This window comes from Synchiropus splendidus, chromosome 19, assembly GCF_027744825.2.
Source record: "Synchiropus splendidus isolate RoL2022-P1 chromosome 19, RoL_Sspl_1.0, whole genome shotgun sequence".
Lineage (NCBI taxonomy): Eukaryota > Metazoa > Chordata > Actinopteri > Syngnathiformes > Callionymidae > Synchiropus > Synchiropus splendidus.
Genome location: NC_071352.1, coordinates 2,695,410 through 2,718,254, shown reverse-complemented (window position 1 = coordinate 2,718,254; position 22,845 = coordinate 2,695,410). Strand labels below are relative to the sequence as shown.

Genomic DNA, 22,845 nt, shown 5'->3' with positions numbered 1-22,845 from the left:
GGTTAAGCCTCAAATTGAGGTTGAGGGCTTCAAAATACCTGTGTCATTATAGTTTGGTTTCGAGGTGAACCGTGTGTTTTGGATGGTTAGGTTTAGCGGTAGAGGCTGGGTCCCCAAAAAAACAAGTTGTGTGTGTCGTCTCCACCACAACATGAGAGTTCAGAAACAGCAAATGAGTCTGGTGTTGGCCTCTTCCTGACCCCTCAGCCTCTATTTACAGCAATCAAACATCTGCATCTCTTTACTCGCCTGTCTCCACCGCGGTCTCCCGCCAGCCCAGCTCTCTGGGTGTTTGCAGTTGACTTCCTGTCACAGAGGAAGGGCCTCACCCAGTCGCCCTGCTGCCCATTGGTCCACGCTGTGTTGAGGAGTGATGGAGGGACGGGGGGGAGGGAGCACAGGAGGATAGATAGAGGGTCCGCTCCTTGGACAGGGAGACCACGGGAGCTGGCGGAGCCGAGGAAACCCTTGTCAGTGAGTGTCCGTGCATCAAGCTTCTTCAAACAATCTGCCATCTATCTTTACATGTTGGTTGTTTCCGCTCCTCCAGGTCTGCTGAGCAGCACTGTGGTCACCTGCTGCCTTCATCTGTGCTTGGTCTGGTCACTCCCAATCCTTGTACCAGTGTCGTGATCCCAGACAGACGCTGGACCGGTTTGGGGGGGGCCGTGCCGAGTCCTGGACCGACTGAGCCAAAAGGTCAGGCGGAGAACCTTTTTCTGCCTTTACCTGGAACGTGTTTGTACTTTTCTTAAGATCATTTCCCCTCCACTTCTGTCAGCAAGCAAGTGATTTATTAGGTACTAAAGTTATGGACTACAGTAAGGACAGTAATGTATGTATTCAATCACAAACCAGATTCTTGACAGAAAAGTCTTTTATTTGACCTTGTTCTGAGTACAATGCAGCAGAAATATAGTGTTTTGATTTAGTTTTCTGCTGAATGTCCTGAGTTTGACCTTATTATAGAAAAAATAATTTTTAGAGGAATATATAATTTAAAATGACAAATAACAAAACAAATAAGTTGATTATGAAATGCATATTCATCCATCATTTCTAACACAATTTTTTTAGACATATTTTCTAAATAATAATAAATTCATCCATTTTTTAAGAACAGAAACTCATGGCTATAATACAGCTAATTCGAGGTCTGTAATGTACATAAAAAGTATTGAAATAAAAATTCTAAGTACATGTTTCATTTGGTGAGTAGCAATCATACCTGATGTAACATAACAGGAATTGTACGCGTTGAAAAGCCTTTTCCCTTTAAGAATAACATCAAGGACCAACGTTACAGACAACTTACACAGGCAACTACGGCGTCCTGAGGAAGACAAAAATCAAATAGCAAACTGCTGCAGCGTCTGCCTTGTTTGTGATCCAGTTGCCCAGTGTCTTGTGAAACCTGTGTCTGCAACAGGAGGACAAGGCTTCCACAGTTCCCAGGTCCCGGTTGACTGTGACAAATACAAACAGGCTGCAGAGCAACTAACCCAGGTTCAGGATATGAAGGCTCACTTCCCCCGGCCGCCACTTAAGACACACAATAAGAGCTGGCATTCCTCCTGACAGAGCATGACGCTGCTGAGGGAGGTTGAACTGTGAACTGTGTGCGACCCGACTGTGAACTGGGATGGCCGCACCAGGAAATCTCTGGAAGAATTGTTGCAAAATAAACATGAAAATGATCATGTTTAAATGAGTGGAAATTAACAAGCCACGTCTGCATACTTAGATCACACGGTGCAAAACAGTTGTTTGTGTGTGCTAAATATTGAACAGTGGAAATTCACATTTGTGGTCCTCTGTATTTTTTGTTTTAATGATAATTTACTCATCTGTTTTACGGCTAATACCTTTGGACTGTGAACACACTGGAGCAGGTCTGCATGTTAAAAAATCTCTGAATGTCTTTCTATTGAAAATATTTCCAAATACCTCACTGCACTTTTTACAGAATGAAAAAAATCTTTAATAATGGATATTTTACTTTTCTCAAGTCATTATATTGTAATATCTGTTAAATAGTTAGTTTTATTGTTGATCTGCGGTGTTCTGTTTGCTGTGATGTTGCAGAAGTGTGTCAGAGAGGGGAGGGGCAGCGGGACGGAGTTGCTGGGGGTTGTGGGAAGTGCGAGCGCGGTACAACAAGCGTGAAGAAGTTCGGTGTTGTGGTGAAATAAAGACCCGTTGGAATACATCCTACTCTCGCTTGTGTGGAATCCCTCTGGACATTACAAAACCCAAAACCAGTGGAGTTGGGACACAGTGTCAATCGTAAATAAAAACAGAACACAATGATTTGCAAATCCCTTTCAACTTATATTCAATTAAATACACTGCAAAGACAAGGTATTTAATGTTTTAACTGAGAAGCTTTATTTTCTTTTTCAAATATTTATCAATTTAGAATATAATGGCAGAAACACATTGCAAAAAAGTTGGCACAGGGGCATTTTTACTACTGTGTTACATCGCCTTTCCTTTTAACAACACTCAGTAAACGTTTGGGAACTGAGGGAAGCTGCTTTTATACCCAATCATGGCACCCACCTGTTCCCAATTGGCCTGTTCACCTGTGGGATGTTCCAAATAAGTGTTTAATGAGCATTCCTCAACTTTCTAAGCCTTTTTTGCCACTTTTTTGAAACATGTTGCAGGCATCAAATTCCTAATGAGCTAATATTAGCAAAAAATAACAAAGTTTACCAGTTCAAACGTTAGGTATCTTGTCTTTGCAGCGTATTCAATTGAATATAAGTTGAAAGGGATTTGCAAATCATTGTATTCTGTTTTTATTTACGATTTACACAACGTCCCTACTCCACTGGTTTTGGGTATTGTACAATATCAATATATTCCCATCAAATAATATCAAGGTTTTTTCTATCACCAATGTAAAAATGAATTCCCGTTTTAATCTTTTATTTGTATTTGTTTTACTGATCCACCTTGCATCTGAGATGACCAAAACATCACCAAGGGAACAACCTACAACTTTTCAAATGAGTCAAGTAGGACCTCTAGTGGAAGGTATTCAGAGAGACTATTTTTGATTCTCAACAACGTTTTTTATGTTTTTTTTAATCTTTTTATAAGAATTGAGAGTCGATTGGTGTTGGTGCCATAATAATTCCAATAAGATGTAAATGAGAATGAAGACTTGACCAGACAGTGAATAACAAACAAGGCTGACAATGGCGTGGCATTCACAGAGCATCGCGAATTCTACAGTAAGCATCCTTGGTCTTTGTTTAAGGTTTCGCAACGATTACAATGCCTGTGTTTCGTGTGGGGTTTTTGGAAAGGAAAGGCCCGAGTTTCTTCAGTGAGCAGGACTTGCCGCGCTGAGTCATCAGGCGGACTTGAGGAATGGAAGAGACCAAAGTCTGGCACGATTCATCGAGCACCTGAAATCCTTATTTCCGGCTATACACTGAATTTCTCGCCGCTCTATTTGGTTCACCCGTGGCCCCGCCCCTGTGGCCGTATGTGACGTCACTTGACGAGAGAAACTAAGGCCGGGTCACAGTCTGAAGCAGGCGAGAGGACGCGGGAGTCCAACAGGTAAAAAGTGCGATCCTTTCACTCACCGAACTTCTCAAGTCACTGCGTGGCCTCAGTGGGGGATACTTCGGAAGACGCGAAACGAAACGGCAACTTGGAACGAACGGTACTTGGAACACGGAGGATTTTGCCGGTCTGCTGTGGTAAACCCCACGATCGTGTCAGTGAAACGGTGCACTCGCGGTGGAGCTTCTTCTAAAGAGCGATCTTATCGCGGATCTTCCCCGGAGCTGCGTTTCACTGCCCGGCCGGTGTTTAGTGACGAAACAGAGTTTCACGGTGAGCGCGTGCGTACCAGCGCGCAAGCGATCGGGAGCGTTTCGTTCATTCTCCGTGCGGTGGCTCGTTTGTCCCGACACATTCAACCGACGACTTGTTGGTTTGAAAGTTCTGTCGTCCTTCGGCCGGACCCTTCCAAAGCATGGGTCATTTCCGCGACGCTGCGGTGACGTCATACCGTTGCTCTGCTCCACCAATCTACAGAAAATATTGTTGTTCATCCGATATTCAAGGAGAACTTGCATTAGAAAATACCAAGATGTATTAATCAGAAAGTAGTTCGTAATACTACTAGATACTACTAGATAATACTACTAATAGAGAATAGAGCTTCAATTATTATTATTATAATGGTGGTTGTTCTATGTTTTCCTTGATAATAAACCGAGTAAACAGTGCACTTGTGCTTTGACCTTCATAAGTAACAGCTCGACCTGGCTGCATCATTAGGAAACTTTATCGACGCCAGGCTCAAAACCTCGTTCGTGTTTGTCAACCAACTGGCTGAACTTGGAGAGTTTGGTCTGAGCTTGGTGGTGTGATTCAGTCCACTCAGTGAAACTACAAAAAAAAAAAAAAAACATAAATAATGCTGGTCCTGAAAGCTAAATGAGCTGTGGCATCTCTTGGTCTCAGATGGTTTGTTTTTGTTTGTTTGAGACAGGTGTTTTTGGATCGGACAGCAACTTCATCCCCACAGCAGTGGCTTCAGATGAGCGAGTCACCGCTTCACCTTCCATCGATCACCTTTGTTTGGTCCTGACCACTGCAGCTCACCTCCAAGGCTGGAGGTAAATGGGACTAAAAGGAACAACATTCTTCATATCTAATGTGATAAAGCAAAGGCTGGGAACATCTACACATCAGAGTGATGAGGATAGTGCTGCTGCGTGTCATAAAAGCAGAAGAGAGTGACGCAGCGAGGGGAACTCCAGGGATCACCACTGTAATAACAGTGTACTGTCAACAGAGCTCAGAGGGAGGGAGACGCTCGGATGGCTAGTCCCCTTTATTACTATTCATGATTCCTTCAAGCGTCTTCAGCAGCTCAAGCAGTCATCAGCTCCGGTTCAGCGACATTTTACTGATGGAATTTAAAGCAGCTGCTGTGGAACAATGCTTCCACTTTAAAGAAATCGTCTTCCTCATCACTGTAATGATGAACAAATACTCTCTGGATGAAACTTCAAACAAAGGTGTTCCACAGAAACTAGTAGAGAAACTGAGCATGTGTTGGGTGGTGAGAGATGGAGCGAGTGTTTTGGAGCCATTTGCGTGGAGATGTGTCGCTGGAGTCACGTGATCAGACCTTCTCTTGTGTCCCACCAGCGATGTCGGAGTCGGACGGCCGCTTACCCTCCGTCTCCTCGGTGTCTTCCATCTCTCTCCTGGAGATTAAAACCGAGACCCATCTGGTTCTCAAAGCTTTCCTCAATCGAACCCTTGCCATCCCCACCCACGAGAGGCTTGGCCGGGTGGGAGGAGCCTACAAAGACCACAACAAGTTCAGGTACTGGCCCGTCATCCTTCATTCACAGTGTGAGCAAGTCTCCTGGCTCAAGCGGCAGTGCGTGTCCCTGCAGCGCTCACTTCAGGGACGCTCACAAGCCCAAGGATGAGCCGGGTCCCCACGATGACGATGGCAGCTCCTCAGATGAGAAGAAGTCTGGCTTCAAGGGCTTCCTCAAGCAGCTGCCCCGCCGCAACAACTACCGCAAGGAGGCTAACGGCTCTCTGGAGAAGGTGAGGTCAGGACAAGGGCTAGGTATCGATTCTAATTTCAAGAATCGATTCGATTCCGATTCTCATGACTTAGAATCGATTGTCACGATTCAATTCGATTCGATCTGATCCAATCTCGATTCAGGTTAGTATTTAAACCATTTTCTGAGCTGTTGCCATAATCACATGACAAGTTATGCAACGTATTAATACTAGTATCATATTGACATTCAACAGGAAATTAATGAAGGATTCATAGTAAATGATAATAAAGATCCAGACACAGAACGCCAGATGTGACTGCTCATGGGACTGGTGCATTGTTATACAGAAATATGACATTAGAAATTCACCCAAAAGATGCTGCTGTTTAATACTAATGCATTTTTATGTTATTATCAAAATGAAAAAAAGATATTCTCAGCCACTGAAAATGTAAACAGAGTGCTGCTTACTGACTTCACAGCAACCTGACGGTCATTGTGCAGTATGTGAACAGTTCTCTGTGGTCTGTAGTATGTACGAGAATGAATGAATGATGTCCACGTATCACTTGTAATACCCACCCTGACTGCTGACTGAAGCTTACTTTTCACGTTTTCTTTTACTGACTGGTGCATGTTTGGGATAACAGACGTTTGCGAGACACCATAGCGTAGTGTGGCTCTGTGACTTTCATTAGCCGCCTCAAGCCCTCGTTTTCAACGACGGAAGACGGGCGCATATCTTTGCAAATGAAGCCTGCAATCGCTTCAGTTATTTTGACAGAGCGTGCAGAATTACCCGCTAGTGGTAAAGTTCGCTCGAGTTTCATTTGTTGTGGCCCGGTGGATGGCTTGGACAGGAGCTCTGGGTGATGTCGCGTCACGTGATTCGTGAGGTCGTCAAAGGGATTGGACTTCACCCGGATAATATGTGTTAAAACATAAATTAATTAATCCGATCTTTGGACATACGAATCGATTTTATGGAATTGATGTACGAATCGATTCAGAATCGGAAAATTGATTTTTTTAAGCACAGCACTAGTCAGGACCATCACATCACAACCAAGCTCCGCTAGAATATTCCCAACAGATAGTTTACAATGGCTGACTAGGTCAAAGGTCGAGAGCAGGGTGCAATAAAAGGTGTGGAGTTTGATCCATCAGTTATCAGAAAGTCCCTGATATGTGACTTATGATTGTTGCTATGTTATAATGTACGACACCCAGTGGTGCTTTGACCTTCACAGTCAGATCAGCTCCACTGGAGGTGTCTGTGGCTGTGACATAACTGGACCTTCCTTCTTTAGGAAAGCGCCAAGTCTCCATCATCGTCCTCCGATGATGAAGATGGGGAGAAGAAGCAGACCAAGAAGATCAGCCAGAAGAACATCAGAAGGAAGCTCTCCAAGCTCTTCAAGCTGAGGATAGAGAAGGAGAAGGAAGGGAAAAGGGAGCGCGAGCGGGAGAAGGAGAGAGAAGCAGAGGCGGAGCGAGACCAGGAGAAGGGGAAGCAAGACAGCGGGTCGCATCCACAGAGGCCGACATTCTTGTTGATAGACTCCACAGATGAGCACAGAGAGACCACCATTTCCCCTGGTGAGCTTCGGCAGATGTGCCGGTGATGCCACCGGTGGAGGTTGAAGGTGACTGTTGACGTGTGTCTCGGTAGGCCACCCTCCTGAGTTCTACGATGAGGTGGCAGAGAAGCTGGAAAAGATCGCCCAAAGAAGCACCAGTATAAGAAGCCCTCTGCAATGTCAAGTGCAGCCTCCAACGCCCCCAACAGGTGAGCTCTTCCACTGGAGTGAGACCCCGAAACTATGCCTGGAGGAAGTGCAACCTATCCTGGCTTCGGTCGAGTGACTGAGTAGACATATTCACATCGCAACCATCCCCCTGCTGGTGCCTTCTGCGAACTGTAGGACACCCTGACGGCACTGGGCTGTTGTGCATCTTTAATGTCTTTGTCTACTACCAGTCCTACTCTACTCCACTGTAACTCTACAATACTCTACTCTACTCCTACTCTACTCTACCTCTAGTCCTACTCTACTCTACCCCGACTCTACTCCTGCTTTACTCTACTCTACTCTACACACAGGGTTTGGTTGAGAATCACCCAAAAGCATCGTCAACACTAGTCTATTGCTTGTTGACGCACATTTTTCTGCAGTTGTATCTTGGTTTGTAGATATTGAGTGGTTAAACTTCTCTTGCAGGGGAGTGGAATAAAGAGCTGGTAGTGCAACAGCTCGTCCAACTACTCTGCGTGGAAGGAGACAGCATCAACAAGAAGGTGAGGATTGGCAGCTGAAAAGGATGTGTCTGTGATGCAGCAGTCCGCAGGGCACGACACGCTTCCTGCCGATGTGCATCCAACACACAAGTCATTGTGAATCACGTCCTTGCAGGACGGCCACTGAAGGGCTGACCTCTTGTCTTTTCACAGATTGAGACGGATCCCTTTCTCCGCAGCAGCTTGAATCGTCTCTCGTTCGCGTCGTACGCAAAGCTCCTGGACACAGTCAGCAGCACTCAGATGAACGAAGCCCCACCCTTGCCACCGACGGCCAGCCCCACGCTCAGACGCATGGCCGTCTCCATGGAAGTGTCTCGCCGCATCGTCACCGCCACCGGAGCCCAACTCATGCAGGGCTATGCGGAGTGCTACATGGAGACGTTTGCCCCCTGGGTGAAGAGTCACGGAGGATGGGTGAGAGGCGCTGTGCTGCCTGGTGTTTCCATCTGAGAAAACAGTCTCTAAACATTCTCCTCTTCACCTCCAGGAGAACGTGGTGGACCTCAGTGACTCAGAGTTCGACTGATTCCACTTCACCAGAGCCGCGGACCTGACACTGAGAAACACTGCTGACCTGAGTCAATCTGACCGTCAGGCACTGAGCTCAGTCCAAAGATACTCCTGTCTGGAGGAAGGTTTTCTTTTCCCTACTTCAGCTCTGCCTGTTGGAGTCAGGCTCCAGCAGGAGGGGAGAACATTTTAGGCTGTTTCAGCCGCTGTAATAGTCCTTTTTTGCTCTCAGTTTCTTCACTGTCCCGAGACCCTGGTCCTGATAACAGTGTGTGTTTCCCTTCATCACTGAAGGGAAACACACACTGGTCTCAGCCAAACACACACTTCGTCATCTTTCAAGCCAATTCTTACCTGTGGCCCGAAAGGCGTGGCTTGTTGACTGTCTCCATGGCAACTGAGTTGCACACTTGTCATTGTATTTAAATGGTTCAGCAGCGACAACGTCGGACCTCAAACAGGAAGTGAAGTAGGGACAAAATGAGCCCAACAACTGTGGACTTTTGAATGCAGATAGTCTGGAACACACAGATGCTACAGGTTCTCCGACCGAACCTTAAACTGCAGGGACTTTATTGAACAGCTGTTGCACATTTTTTATTGTTCCAGTGAGACGACTTGTGTTGTGTTACCGCATCGTGTTGTGTGGCCCTGATGACTTGCATCCAAGTCTGTTTACATTCACGTTTTTTATGAAAAGTCTCAACACTAGAGGAGGGCAGTTTTATTAGCAGCTATTATTTAAGGTTGTTCCTGTCGACGTCTATTTATGAAGAGCCCCAAGAGACTTTCAAGTCTCCACTGCTGTGGATTTAGAAGACGAATTTAAGCCCATTTGGCTGTACAACAATTTTGTTGTTATATTGTTATTGTATTTTTACCAATGCACTGAATCAATGTACATGTGATGAATTTATTTTTTATTTTAAGATAAATAAAAATGTTTTTCTATTGAAGAAAAGTATGGGTGTTGATATGTATCTCATAAAAGTAGTTTCATACATATAAAGCCTTTGTATTCCACCTATTGCTCAGGTTCCTGGAGGTACTTCACATACTCACACACACCTGTTCTTATGGGCGTGTGGTTCATTCGCGCAAGATCTGAAGCTCATTTTAGACATTGATTTACTGCCAAACAGCCTTGAACTCACTTCCAAGTAGATCCAAGAAGTGCAGTCCAGTGAGAAGTGAGGGAAACACTAGCATGATCCAAGTGGTAAATTCAATTTATACAGACACTATAAATACAATGGCGAGCTGGTATTTCAGCCAAACATCGTAAATACCTCAAGCACAAGCAAAATGATTAACACAAGCAAATGTACAATTCACAGTCTTCAAATAAGCGAATAATAGGGGACATGAGAAGAATCAATCAGAATTAGCGAGGTTTCATTCAAGGCTGTTGATTTGGCGATATAGAGGGTGCGTTAGCGACCCTGGTGGACATAGGCAGAATTGCACCGCCGTGTAATGCCGCTGTTTTTTAGGGAGTGCAAACACGCTGTTTGGCGCGAATATTCAGATTGGACGATAAAACTGCAGCATGCCCGCTGAGTCGGCCATGTTTGTTGTTTACATATTTCTGATCACACAATTAAATATCTGCTGCACTGCAACACTAACAATCAACCAACAGAATCAATTTGGGAACAGTTTGGATCTGAGTGACCTTGGTCTTCAGTCAGGTGGATGACGGAAGCAGGAGACTCCACTCTGTGTAGGTCAGTGCACGTACTTCTCTGCACATGTGATCTGGCAGTACATCAGCATGGAGAACACCAGAGCCAGAATCTGAGAAGAGAAGAGAGGAGATGAGTCATCGCCTGAGCTGGACACATACAGTTGCTGCAGAGGTCTATTGGTTTTAAGCAAATATTCAACATTGTTTGAGACTTTTTAACATCAGATGTGATGCTACATGACAAAGGTAGAAGTGAGCAAAAAAAACTAACAAATAAAGAAATTATTTAAATATTATGGTAGAAGTACAAACTATGCCTCTCTGAAGACAATGACACGGCTAAAATTCAAAACAAAGAGGAAACTCTAATAACAACTCAGTAGTGACTGGTGAACTTGGTTTCATCGACTTTGCAATGAATTGTGAAGCATGAAGTGAGAATGAGGGACAGTGGTGTTGAGAGCAAGAGACGGTGACGGTTACCTGCACCACGCCGATGCAGATTCCAAACACCAGCACTGATGGGATGTTGTCCAGCAGCCACTGACGCGCCTTGTCGTAGCACGGCTGCAGGCGACACGCAGTGATTAAAACCACCGGAAGCTTTTCTTCGTCACACCTGCAGCTCACTCGCCTCGGGTGCACCACAGGGTTCTATCTTTGGTCCCATTCACACGACAACTCTTCTTTAAATAAGTTATAAAAGTCAAGTTTCATGAAGCTGTTGATAAGCGAGAGTTCATTCAGCAAATCTATATTTGTCATCAAAGTTGGAAAATCCTAACAGTTATTTGCTGCTCTCCTCTGTCAGTTCCTCACATGATCAAGTTGTCTCTGAATGACTCGATGTCGACAGTGAAAGCTGTGATGTAGCTGCTGTTTCTCCTCATGTTCTCACAGTTTCCCTCCTGCATTCCAGACAAACATTTAGCTTTGATTCACCACCGTGTGGCAACACTCCCCGTCCCAGAACCGGTGTGTGCTGTTGCTGGTATGACGGAGCAGGTTTGTAGGTTAACGACTCATCTGTTTTTACGTGCGACGATGATGATGGTGTAAGAACACATGTAATACAATCCCCCCCCCTCCAGACCCTCTGCACTCTTTTCTACTAGCACTCATCAACGATACTCACATCTGGATCCACTAATATGAGCTATTCTGGACGGGACTGACCTCACTCCATCCCTCCACGCAGTGGTCCACCCCCACAGAGCAGCAGGACGAAGGCAGCGTTCCATTCAGAACGTCGTACCAGTCCGTCTTGTTCTTCACACCGCAGCATTTGAACTGGAGCACGAATGAGAAGAGAAAACAAACGTCAGCATCAGCCACATTTAACAGCGAGTTCCTGCTGTTGAGACTCCAACGGATCACTTGCAGCAAAAGAGGCCTTTTTTATCTTGTGTTTTCCTATTTAACAGCCCACTTTTATTTCCTTCATCTGCCCACTGCCATGCAGGTGACGATAGGGAGGAATCTGAGAGCAAGAAAGGAGAGAAAAACCAGAATCTACTTTACATTGCAATGAGTTTTCCAGCTCCACTGGAAGAATGTTGTAACTCTGTCCTCTGGTTTCAGTTGCATCCCAAAATCAGAGGGAGCTTCTTCAGGTTTATAGCATTCGAAAGGGAAAAAAATGAAGATACGCTTTCCCCATTTATGGACACATAAATGACCCTCCTCACGCGGCCACAGTGACAGGTTCAGCTTGAGCAAGAATCAGCTTATTTTACTCTGTCAGTGTTCACTGTGTCGATTTCTGATGGTTGACTTCTGCAGGTGTCTCACGCTAACTGTGACTCACAGATCAAGAAACGAAGAGATGGACGACGTTTACTCACCATCTTCTGGACGTTGTCCCACGATTTCTTCAGTCCAGGTTCAGAGGGATAAACTTTCATTCCTTCCTTTAGTTCATCCTGAGCTTTAGAGTCCAGCTAGAACAAGACACGCAGCCATGAAGATATGCTCATGAACTCACTTTAAACTCCATTTCAAGTGACAGTGACAGATCTCAGCAGAAATACAAAATATCAACAAGGAAATATGAGACATATTAACCTTCTTTATTCGCACACACTTCCTTTCAGAAAGCTATTCTCATTTAGCAATGTTCGGATCTCTTAACTCAAATTACTCATTTGGTTTGGAACTACAATCTCTCTCTTAAAAACATCAATCATAGTAAAACATTTTTAGAACTTTTGTCTTTGATTCCTCATATGTTTTGTTTTCTCTCATTAATTTTGACACGTTTTACCCAACAGATGCAACAACTTTTACCTTCCTACCTCGTTCTTAATCACGTGTATCGAAAGACGAACTGATTATCTTTTACAATTTTTAACTCTAAAATGTACTTGCTGGAAAATGTAAGTTGATCTATTTAATCCAGTGTTAGATGGTCACTATAAACTGAAAATGCCACGGCTCAATAGTTGTATTTCTATTATTGCAGCTGCACGTGAGACCGTTTGTGTGTCTCTGTTTCGCAAAATAAATCTAAAATAGATTAACTAGTGAAAACTTCAGGGAATTCTGATAAAAGGTCAAACGTTGGTCGTGTTCTGGATTCGCATGCGGAGCCACAAATTTTTGAAAAAAACGTTATATACTGAGTGTGTGTGTGAGATCAGTAGCGATTTCTTCTTCGTCCTACAGTGGCTTGTGCAACTGAGTTCGCTACTGCCACCTGCTGTCCTATTGAGTGCATTGCTAGCAATGAAATTTAAGATACTAAATAAAGGTATTCAATTATATAATAAATCAGTTTAGAGCAGCAACATCTTGCTAAAAAATATTTATTTATCTTTGTCTCTTTAATTCTAATTTGTCATGTGCCTTTGATAGGCTCTGCTGCACAGCTGCTATGTGGCCAGTGGGGGGGGCGGTGAACTCACCTGGTCTCTGAAAATGTGAAGGACGAGAGTGAGAGTTACTTCAGTCAGAACCAGCAGCAGGAGGATGACAAAGAACTGCAGGGCAGAGATCAGGGTTGATGGGAGCCACAACAAGTTGTTGCTCTATGTGCTCTTGAGCTGCTCTCACCATGAACAGCAGGCAGCGCTGCTCCTTCAGGGCTCCCAGACAGCCCAGGAAGCCTGTCACCATGGTGATGCCGCCGGCCACCAGCAGCAGATTGGCAGCAGAGAGAGACGGGAAGGAGAGGGGAAGCGAGGAGAACTCGGCCTGAGTGAAGGACAGCCAGACCCCGACGCCAAACAGGCCGCATCCTCCCAGCTGCTCAGGAAACAGTCGGGCAGAGGTCAGGCACACCGCGGTCACGTGACTGTACGGCTCATGCACGCGTGTGGGAAAACACCTACCCAGAAGACCAGGTTGAAGATAAACATCAAATACTTGACGCAGCACAAGCACCTCCGAGACACCGACATCCTGCAAGAGACATGATCTGCTTGATCAGAGCCAGTTATGAAGCTCACGCAGAACACACTGCTAAAATCTGCAACTTTATCACAAGCACTGGTATTGGGCTAGAAAATCAGGAGCCTGTTTCCCGAAGCCTCATCAGCCCATCACTCCTTTACATATTGCTGCTGTGGATCCAAAATGGCTGGATTTATTGGACTTGTGTTCTCCGTCCTTTACCAACGAAGTAACTGAAAGTGTCATTTTTTTTTACGTGTGTTCTAAAGGGCAGTCCCACGACCTCTGAGCCCACTCCTCAGTCCAGTCAAAATAATGACTCACAGACGGAGCACACCAAGGTCATCTGCTGGGACTGAACCCCGCACGGCTGTTGGAGGCTGGTCACATGGTTCACTCATGGAACTGTTTAGACCATGTCACTGCATGAGAGTTTGTCTTTACCTGACAATCAATAATTCATCCGGCTTTTACACTGATATGGAGAAGATGATCAGACATGATGCATTCAAGTACATGTTTGGAAAGAACTGTACCTCAGAGATTATTGCAGATCAAAATGAAGCATTTCATCGACATATTGAAATGATTTTTATTGTATGAATTGTTCTCATTGTGTGTGAAACAAACGTGATTTGTTGTGCTTAAACGCAGCTTGAAAACACGTTCACTGGAGCCGAGTTTGAAGGTTCCTCACACTGACGACGGGCCCCAAACAGGAAGTCCAGCCCCTGACAGGAAGGAAGCTCCCTTCCCTCCTGGACAGAACTAATTATACCGCCGAAGGCGTTTCCCATCGCAAAGACGCACAAACACGAGTGATGGTGATTTATGCTCCGCGTGTGGATCAGACCGCGTCACTTCCCAACGGCTGATGCGGAGCGGAGCAACCGCGGCCGCGTGAGCGTGTCTGTGGTCCGCGCGCGTGACCTCCGAAGGAAAACAGTCGCTGTTGATGTTGCGGTCCGTCATTTTTTTAAAAACTGCAGTCGTCGTGAAACATCGGGGGACTCATGAGACGACGCAAATACCACGATCCCTGTGATGACTGACGGCATTCCAAACCTGTCGCTCGTCAACCAGGATGGAGCAAACCACGCCCAACCACCCCGCCCTCTTTCATTGGAGTTGCCCTGAACTGTTTATGTGTTTATGTTTACTATTTCAGCAGGCAGCTGCATCGCAGACAGCTTTTCATTTGACTCATTGTTTACAAACGCTTCCACAAGTTTCGTGTTTCCTACTTTTCACACTTCAAAAAGTCGTTTCACGTCTGATGGCTGAAATAGATAATAGATGTTTTTAATGAAAAATGAAAGAGAGAGGAGGTTACTCAGGTAACCTCGTTTAAAATTAATCCATCCTGGCATTTCCTAAAACACAAACCTAACTAACTAAAAAGTTTGAGATTCTATACCATGAAATATTTTAAAATGATTTAAACACTGAATTTATTTCCCCATCCTGTCTATTATAATATTGTAGTATAGTAATGTATTTGCTATTTGTCTCTTGTGAGAGAATGAAAGAGCGCGTTTGAATTTGTCTCCAGTGGAAGGAAGTATAAACCTAAGCTGAAATTCACTCCTGAGCCGCTTTAATGAAATAAAAGCAGGAAAACAACCATGTTCTGTGACCTTAACTGAGACCTCTGCCGACCCGAGCATGTGACGCATCAGTGGGTGATAACAGACCAGTCAAGTCACGTCAGACCGATGGGATTCAAAACTGTTAGGAGCCAAAGATTTACCTGAAGCCGATGAGTCCGTTAGCGATCCTCCGGATTTGCCTCCTCAAGATTCCTCCGACCTAAATTCTCACCCTTTCCCCCCAAATTTACTTGTCTTCCTCAGCAGAGTCCAAACTTTCTGACTGCATGTATTTTTCCATGTGGGAATTCTTACCCTGCTCTCAGTCCTCAATGCTTTCCAGATGTGGGACTCTCTGCCAGTCCTTCTCCCCCAAGCCCCGCCCTCTTCTTCCCCTCCTCAAGTTCCTCTTCCCCCCACCCCCAATCCCCCCTCGGCCTCTCCTCTGCCCTACTTCTGTTTAAATCTCTTTGTTCAACAAGCACCATACTGAAAACACAATAAAAAAAACACAAACAGTTTTACTTTTGTTTTAGCTTCACACTACTGTGACACTGGAAGTGATATAGAGCCAAAAAGTGGAGCGAGCTCACTCGCAGTTTTCTCCGCTGCTGAAGGAATATTCCGCCTTGTGATGCATCACCAACTTGTTGTTGACGAAGTAGAAGCTGTCTGAGCGTGTCTGGAAGGGGTTGCTGATCATCTCTGCCACTGTAGAGTTCGAGGAAGCGAGAGAGGCGTTTGTCCTCTGCGCAGCTGCTTTGGGAGGTCAGGGCTCACCTGTGGCCGGGTCCAGCTCGGGCAGGCAGTAGATGTGCTCGCACGTGTTCCTGCTGTGCGGGATGCAGAAGCCAATCTCAAAATCGAAGGTTTTGAGGAGCAGGTTTCTGAAAAAGTGTCGCTCTATCAGACGGAACCTGTTGAGCGCCCGGCTGCCCACCGTGAACTCCAGGCTAGAACACAGGAAAAACAGCAGGTCAGGGCCCCGCGGAAAATGCTCAACCAATCTAGCACAGATGCTGAGGTTAGAGCATCGGAATGAGGAAGAGCTGATGATGCAACAGGGAATTATGAATTAAGAGTCCAGTGCTGTCAGTCGCCTTCTCGAGCATTACAGTGTGGTGTAAGTGAGAGGTTAATGTCCGACTTACGTCGCTCCAATCTCTTTGAGGGTCAGGAAAGCTGGAGAGAAGTGGTACTGGATGAACCTGCTGGGGTCCAGATCGATCACTTCCTGAATCTCTGGCAGAACAGACACAAACACATGGCTTCATCGTGTTACTCTCCAGGAGCTCAGAGGAAACAAGGGCCATCTTCAGTGAGAACATCAGGATGTCAGACCTTGTCAGACTCACCTAAGGGACGATGCTTTTTAATATCCAGGATGACCGCACCACTGCCCAGGTCTCTGATCTTGAAGCGAGAGAAGTTGATGTTGTAGATATTGTCCTCTGGAAGGCACAAATAATCTGCCAGGGAGATGCACTCAGCTTCACCTCCTGCTGCCAACAGGACGCCGCGTGAGAGGAGGAGCACCCACTGACCTGGAGTGTAGCAGTCCAGCTGCAGGACCTGCTGCGGCGTCACCGGCTCCCCTGCTCTCCACTCCAGCGTGTCCTGCCCAGTGGCAGCGGCGGCGGCAGTCATGTCAGAGATGACACGGCTCCAGTCGTCACCTCCTCCTTCACCCAAGTCGCCCCCCTCTTCCCCACTCTCGTCCTCAAACCGCCCCCTGGATGTTTCCCCGACACCTTCCATCAGACACCCGAGTCTTTCTCCAGCCGGGAAAGGAGTGTGGCTCCACTGCTGAGCCCAGGCTGCTGGACTAAAGTCTCGGGGGATTTGACGACCAACGTAATCCCTAATTAAACCCGGACCTCGTAAGACAACGGCATTCAGGAATCCGATTAGCATCCACAGCCTGTCTATTATGGCCAAAGCAATACAGCCGCTATCGCCACTGAAGCCTGGACATCAGGTGGCTAGCACCGCGATAGCACCAAGCAAACAGAATGAGGAGCAGGTCATTTGTCTGTGAAGCGAGACTCGGTCGTGATAACTTGAGAAGTGGTTTGGATAAAAACAGTCTCGTCGCGCTGAACTCACTAGCGGTGATTCATTACCAACCTGTTTGGGACATGACCTTGCGTTAAGGGAGGCATGTGTCACGACGCTGAGGTCAAAGGTCAATTTAGTTTATTATTCTACACAAGAAAACTACAAACATGGCAGGTGAATGTAAGAATCTAAAAATAAGCATTTAATATTCTGTTTTACTGTAAACATTTGCTGACAAAGCAAAACTCAACTTGACTATTTCAGTCCATCTTCCACAGATGTGGTTCGACCTTTGACCCATGATTAGCAGCCGCTGGCGAGCGCTAGACTGGAGCCGCGACATCAGTCCTGAGAACAGAGGGTGTGTCTGCACTAAACCCAGGATATTTACCAGTCAGCATTATCTTGTTCTACTCTATCTCACTGTCCTTCCTGCCCTGTGTCAGCAGGACCATGCCCTCCTCCTCCTCCTCCCTGCCGGCCCAGAGCGGAGCCAGCCCTCCATCTGCAGTCACACTCATGGGCTGAATAATCTGGACCCTGCAGAGGAAGCAGAACAGGTGAATGCCTCCAAATACGCCCCGCCCTTCACCACCGTTCTCACCGTGACAGCCTGTCAATCATGGCCATAAGACGACACGCCTCCTCCTCCTTCTCCTCCTCCGTCATGCCTTCCATCGGATCAGGTTGTTCTGCTTCCACGCGGCCGGTCACCAGGTTAATCCTGGATTTGGCCTCTCTGTACTCCTCAGTGTCTGAATCGGAGTCGCTGGAGTACTGGGCGGGACGCGGGCCTGAGGTCCGCCCGCCTCGCAGCAGCCCTCGCATGGCCAGCAGACCCGCAGCGTTCCCGTAGCCCGTGTATTTGACAAAGCGGCTGACTGTGAAGAGAGACCGTCGGCTGCTCACAACCTCAGCAGTCAACAGTTTCCACCCTGTGATGGGGTGTCAAAAATGAGGGTCCAAACCACAGACAGGTTGAGAATCCCCCAATCTCACCAGACAGCAGATCAACTAACTAACTAGCAAAGCAACAGTAGTTCAGTAGATAGAGCTGCAACTGCAGGAGAAACCAGTGGAGCTCAGAGCAAGAATGAGCCCATCTGTTTTGGGCCAAACAGTCCAGCCTGGCCTGAGTCTTCCTCCTGCAGGTGGCTCTCAGACTCGGTCAGATACCTCAGCAACAGATGGGATGGATATGCTGCTGCAGCGGCACTTTACCGTTCTCCTTGCAGAGCACAAACAGAAGCTCGGCGGCACAGTGCTTGACATCTGTGTCCACGTGTGTCATGAGACGCACGAGCTGACCTCGGAGCGAGCAGTCCTGCTCTGGGCGGGTGGACACGTCCCTGAGCGGGGGGAGGATCTGGAAACATCGGACGGAACATTCCGGTCTCTCACAGCTGCGCATGTATCCAGGAGACCTGCCAGTGAGCGAGTACCTGTTGTCGTAAGTAGCGCCGGGTTTCCCGGTGAACCCTGCAGCTCTCGGTCAGCAGGTTCAGCACAGGAGTCAGCTTCTCCTTCAGCTTCTGACCCTGGGATCAAAGCAGAGGAACTGTGTTAACAATCCAAGGTCATGGTGGAGGTTGTGACCCGGACGACCCCACTTGCCGTGCCGAGCCGCCGCTCCATCAGCAGCAGCAGGGAGTGGACGGCGTCCATGTCCACGCCCTCCCAGTGGTGGGTGGCTCTCTGAGGACCCGACAGCAGGACGTCCAGACACGTGAGCGGCAGCACCGACAGGACGTTGGCCGCGTGCCTGCCCGCCGTTTACACACCCCTCGTGTCAAGCAGTCGGCTGAGGCATCGCTTCCTGACTCACCCCTGGACTTCCTCCAGCACGTGCTCCTCTTCACACGAGCACAGCAGGCAGTGGCGCAGAACAGCAGCCAGGTGGCGATATTGAGCTGCGTCTTCCTAAGACGAAACGAAATGAAGGTAAAAATGTCCGTTACATTTGACGAACATTGGCTGGTTAAGACGGTTGCTTAGAAATCCTGCGGACCTGGAGTCGCACCAAGACTTGTCACTTCCTCTGTCTGGAACAGGAAGTCTGGGAGTAGCTGATAAGGACATAACCTTGGCAACTATCTAACCCTTGTTTTTCTTCTGCAGTGTTGTCTTGTAGGTGATTCAACCGGCATCCTGTGGAGTCTGTGACCTAAGGACCCGGATTCTGACCCTTCACCTTCAAAAGTGAATTTACTGAGTTTGAAGTGGCATCACAGTCTACTTTCTACAATCCAGGTCTCCCAGTGGTACAAGTGCGAGCATGAGAGTGTGTGCTTTCACCTCATCCGGCTCCTCTTGACTTAACTTGTGGCAAACATTGAAGAGCGTCTTCAGGATCTCGATGACCTCCCGGGATGCTTCCATGGAGAGCCGAACTCCCGAGCTCTCGCTGACCACAACGAAGCCTTCTCTCCTCCTCACCTCCAAGCTCTGCTCAAGGGCTTGGGTGAGCACCGACACCCCCCGCTCCTGGAAGAGCAAACCCAGGACGGTGACTCTGGATGCTGGGTCTGAGCAGCAGGAGGGATCTGAATGAGACGGGCGTGTTGGACCTGCTGAAGCTGCAGTCGGAGCTCAGGCCTCAGGGCTGTCAGGAGAAAGAGGAGCCGCAGCTCATAGAATCGTCCACTAGAGGCCGCCACACTCCGCATCCCCCGCCTCACACTCCGCCACACAGCGTGCAGCAGCCTTCACAGAGCAGAGCGCATCGTTCAGACCGGAGTCGAAACAAACAAGAATATAGCTTGTACTCTTTTCTGTTTTAAAACAAGCTCATATATAATTATTATAAATTATAATATTTAATATTACACTCGAATAATAATATAATAATTCGAGAATTATTATAAATGAGACCATTCCTTGTTATTGAAAATTTCATTTCAGTATTAGCTCCAGTATTCATTTTGTTTTCTGTAATAGTGGCTATGTTTTTTAACCTGTTTAACCGGTGAGATATTTATTTTCTGAAGCCCTTGATCTGTTGACCATTAAAATGTGCTGAGAGAAAAGATGGTCTTCTCCTTCGAACCGCTGTCCGTCCGGCCGCCTCCTCCACCTGAACCTGTCTCGTGCATCCTCCCGCCTCTCCTCTTCATCTCCTCCTCCACTACATCCATCTCCACCTCCACACTCCAGGAGCTCATGCTTGTCCGACTGCCTCCACACCAAAGTCAACGCATGTCATCATTTCGACCACCTGAGGGCGCTGGCTGTCTCCTGTGCTTGAGGGCTGTTGTAGATGACGTTGCACAGGACCTTGATGGCCTCCCTCCTGCACCCGTCCCCGTCCTGTGCTGTGGCCAGGGTCACATGACCAGCGTTTCCCCAGCGCTGGCCGTCTGTGGAATCCAAAGCTGGTTCGAAGCCGCCATGACAGCTGAGGTTGGCGAGCTGAGCCAGAGTGAGCAAGGCGCCATGGCTGACCAGGGGCTGCAGCCCTCTGTGGTCCCGGGAGAGGATGCGCAGCGTCTGCAGACAAAGGTACAGCACAGGCGGCTGGAGGGGGCCACTGATGAAGCCCAGCAGGGCTGCGGCCAGTCTCTGGAGAGAGGAAGGAGGAGACCAGTGACTGAAGACCAACCAAGATCCTGAGGTCCCAACCTGCCTGAGAAGAAGATCAGGTTCATCCAGGTCAGAGTCGGAGTCAGAGTCAGCAGAGAGTCTCACTTTGTTCTGACGAAACTGTTCACACAAGAGAGGAGAGTCACTATTGTCGTCCATTCTCAGGGCTGGTGAGGCTTCATGAAACAGTGTCCTCAGAGCTTCACACATGATGTGGGGTGTCATTGAAATGGTCTCACGTCCCTTCTAAACCAACAGCGCCACCTACCAAGCTCCACTTCATCACAAACTTTCCTGAACTTGTTCACGACTCAGTAATGCAACCGTGTGCTTCAACGTCGACAACAAAGAGTATCGACTTCCGTTTGTTTATACTATCATTCTCTACTTACTGTGAGCGTTTCGGGGCAGAGACTGAGAAGGACTCTCAGTTGAGCCTGGCCAAGGGGCCAGTTGCGGCCCTCAGCTCTAAAGGCATTATTACAAGTAAAACATTTGAGTGACAGCAGCTCCTTCTTCTGAGACCATGAGACCAACGAAACCCAGGCGAAGCTACTGCAGGCTTGCCTAACAGAACTGGGCGCTGCTCTTCCACCAATCGACAATGTCTCGGCAGCGGCAGCCATGTGACCCGCTCTGGCAACAAACCAAAGTGTGGACAAACATTCCACTGGCCGCTGCTTCAACAAACCATCGATTCTTATTGGGTTTTATCCTCAGTCTGCTTCTAGCCGAGCAGATGACAGCTAGGTGAAGGTGAACGGGCAATTGTGCTGAGTCATGACAAGACAAGCAGCTTTGGAAGACAGAGATGTGATTACACAGTTGAGATTACAGTAATACTTCATCAAACTACTGCAGGACCACACTGGCTGACCTGCTCCAGCTTTTGTTGCTGCCAATGGAAGACCAGCAGACATGAAAGAGAAGAAACAGGGATTTAAAATCACACTGAAAACAATGGTTTCATACAGATCTAGTTTAGTCTCATGTTTTCATAACATACTCATAGATGATAGGCAACATGTAGCGGATCAATGTGCAAAATTTGTGATTTGATCTCTGTGACATGCTGTCATATTCATGCGATCATAAATAAAATATGCTGACTAAGTATCTACATCGTCTTACACGCCACAGATGACAGCAGGGCAATGAGACTCCTACCTTCTTCCTCTGCTGGGACTCAGTGAAGAAACAGTCTGCATACTGAAGCACATCAGGTCAGTGAGTTTCACCTGGAGGTGCTGATGTTACACATTCATGCTGCGTGAACTGAACTGAGCAGAGTTAGCACATGGGGCTCATGTTTAAGTTGAAGATAAAGATCAGAAGAAACTGCGATAAGTAAAGCATTTGTAAAGAAGAAACTGAATGAGATCAGGTGAGACTCTTTTCGTTTGGAGCCACAAAAGTGGTACAATTATGATGCAGGTTGTTTCCATGGTGACAGAGTCTCTGATGCGGTCGCTATAGCAACAGACCTGGGTGTTGTAGGTGAGCAGATGCAGCTGGACGGCGTCCTGGTCCCCCCGGTTGATGCTGTGGATGATGGCCTCCACATCTGGAACCATGGTGGAGCCCCAGGCTGAGTGAGCAGAGAGCCAGTCATGTGCCATGTGTGTGGTCACGGACGGCTGGATGTTCTGTGTCATCTAAACACGACGACTGGATTTGTCCTAAATGCCGGAAACCAAGCCAAACCAGACTCTATATCCATGTGACAGCACTGTCCAAACTCAGGGTCCACTCACCAGCTGATGTGTGCAGCACCTCCACTCTCACCCTTCAAACCAACTCACAGCAATAATCCTCTTCCTCCGTCTCTGAGCTCTGGATTTACTCTGACCATCATCATCACCACCTGCAGGTGATGTAACACCTGGCGGCTCAAACAGGAGCAACACTGCTTCGTCTTGTGGTGGCGGCCTTCCATCAAGACCCGCTAACTCCTGGTGTTCTGATCAGGTTACGTGATCTCTTCGCTCCAAGCCTCATTCCGTCAACTTGTGTTTGATAATACCTGAGCCTGTTGTTGGCATAAATTTTTTTTTTAATGAGAAATTAAAACATGTTTTTATATATTTGTTGACATATTGTAGTCGTTAGGTGACAATAAATCCATACTTGTACAGTAAAAAAAAGTTGGATTTTTGTCAACAGTCAAGG

At 47.1% G+C, this 22,845-nt stretch overlaps 4 protein-coding genes across 20 annotated transcripts; 1 reads left to right on the top strand and 3 right to left on the bottom strand.

Moving 5' to 3' along the window:
• Positions 1-3,417: 3,417 nt before the first annotated feature.
• On the top strand, positions 3,418-9,297 carry bcl2l12 (BCL2 like 12). Of its 4 annotated transcripts, none has more exons than XM_053852562.1 (9): positions 3,418-3,576; positions 4,520-4,646; positions 5,185-5,365; positions 5,439-5,598; positions 6,872-7,160; positions 7,234-7,350; positions 7,784-7,860; positions 8,014-8,277; positions 8,351-9,297. In XM_053852562.1, exons 3-9 carry the CDS (start codon positions 5,187-5,189, stop codon positions 8,387-8,389), a joined length of 1,125 nt encoding a protein of 374 aa, XP_053708537.1. In that variant the 5' UTR covers positions 3,418-3,576; positions 4,520-4,646; positions 5,185-5,186; the 3' UTR covers positions 8,390-9,297. The 4 variants fall into 4 exon arrangements, with proteins under 4 accessions (XP_053708537.1, XP_053708534.1, XP_053708535.1 ...); XM_053852560.1 differs by having other exon boundaries at positions 3,547-3,682; XM_053852563.1 differs by having other exon boundaries at positions 3,561-3,682; positions 4,516-4,646.
• Positions 8,611-15,372, bottom strand: tspan4b (tetraspanin 4b). 2 transcript variants are annotated; one of them, XM_053852564.1, is made up of 9 exons: positions 15,201-15,372; positions 13,390-13,459; positions 13,112-13,303; positions 12,964-13,038; positions 11,905-12,000; positions 11,490-11,540; positions 11,237-11,350; positions 10,544-10,627; positions 8,611-10,170 (listed from the first exon to the last, which is right to left on the bottom strand). In XM_053852564.1, exons 2-9 carry the CDS (start codon positions 13,456-13,458, stop codon positions 10,102-10,104), a joined length of 750 nt encoding a protein of 249 aa, XP_053708539.1. In that variant the 5' UTR covers position 13,459; positions 15,201-15,372; the 3' UTR covers positions 8,611-10,101. The 2 variants fall into 2 exon arrangements, with proteins under 2 accessions (XP_053708539.1, XP_053708540.1); XM_053852565.1 differs by lacking the exon at positions 11,490-11,540 and having other exon boundaries at positions 8,614-10,170.
• Positions 15,373-15,628: 256 nt separating this feature from the next.
• On the bottom strand, positions 15,629-16,797 carry unc119.2 (unc-119 lipid binding chaperone B homolog 2). The gene is made up of 5 exons (XM_053852315.1): positions 16,584-16,797; positions 16,395-16,541; positions 16,191-16,281; positions 15,820-15,992; positions 15,629-15,750 (listed from the first exon to the last, which is right to left on the bottom strand). The coding sequence occupies exons 1-5, from the start codon at positions 16,795-16,797 to the stop codon at positions 15,629-15,631; spliced, it is 747 nt and encodes a 248-aa protein (XP_053708290.1).
• On the bottom strand, positions 16,221-22,545 carry si:ch211-195b15.7 (synembryn-A). 13 transcript variants are annotated; one of them, XM_053852553.1, is made up of 15 exons: positions 22,431-22,545; positions 22,161-22,264; positions 21,808-21,885; positions 21,554-21,571; positions 20,312-20,796; positions 19,665-19,800; positions 19,393-19,581; positions 18,923-19,017; positions 18,712-18,859; positions 18,540-18,635; positions 18,319-18,463; positions 17,702-17,978; positions 16,584-17,637; positions 16,395-16,452; positions 16,221-16,281 (listed from the first exon to the last, which is right to left on the bottom strand). In XM_053852553.1, the coding sequence occupies exons 2-13, from the start codon at positions 22,248-22,250 to the stop codon at positions 17,508-17,510; spliced, it is 1,887 nt and encodes a 628-aa protein (XP_053708528.1). In that variant the 5' UTR covers positions 22,251-22,264; positions 22,431-22,545; the 3' UTR covers positions 16,221-16,281; positions 16,395-16,452; positions 16,584-17,507. The 13 variants fall into 13 exon arrangements, with proteins under 13 accessions (XP_053708528.1, XP_053708523.1, XP_053708521.1 ...); XM_053852546.1 differs by having other exon boundaries at positions 16,222-16,281; positions 22,161-22,355; positions 22,431-22,544; XM_053852547.1 differs by having other exon boundaries at positions 16,222-16,281; positions 22,161-22,386; positions 22,431-22,489.
• Between the last annotated feature and the right edge of the window lie 300 nt (positions 22,546-22,845).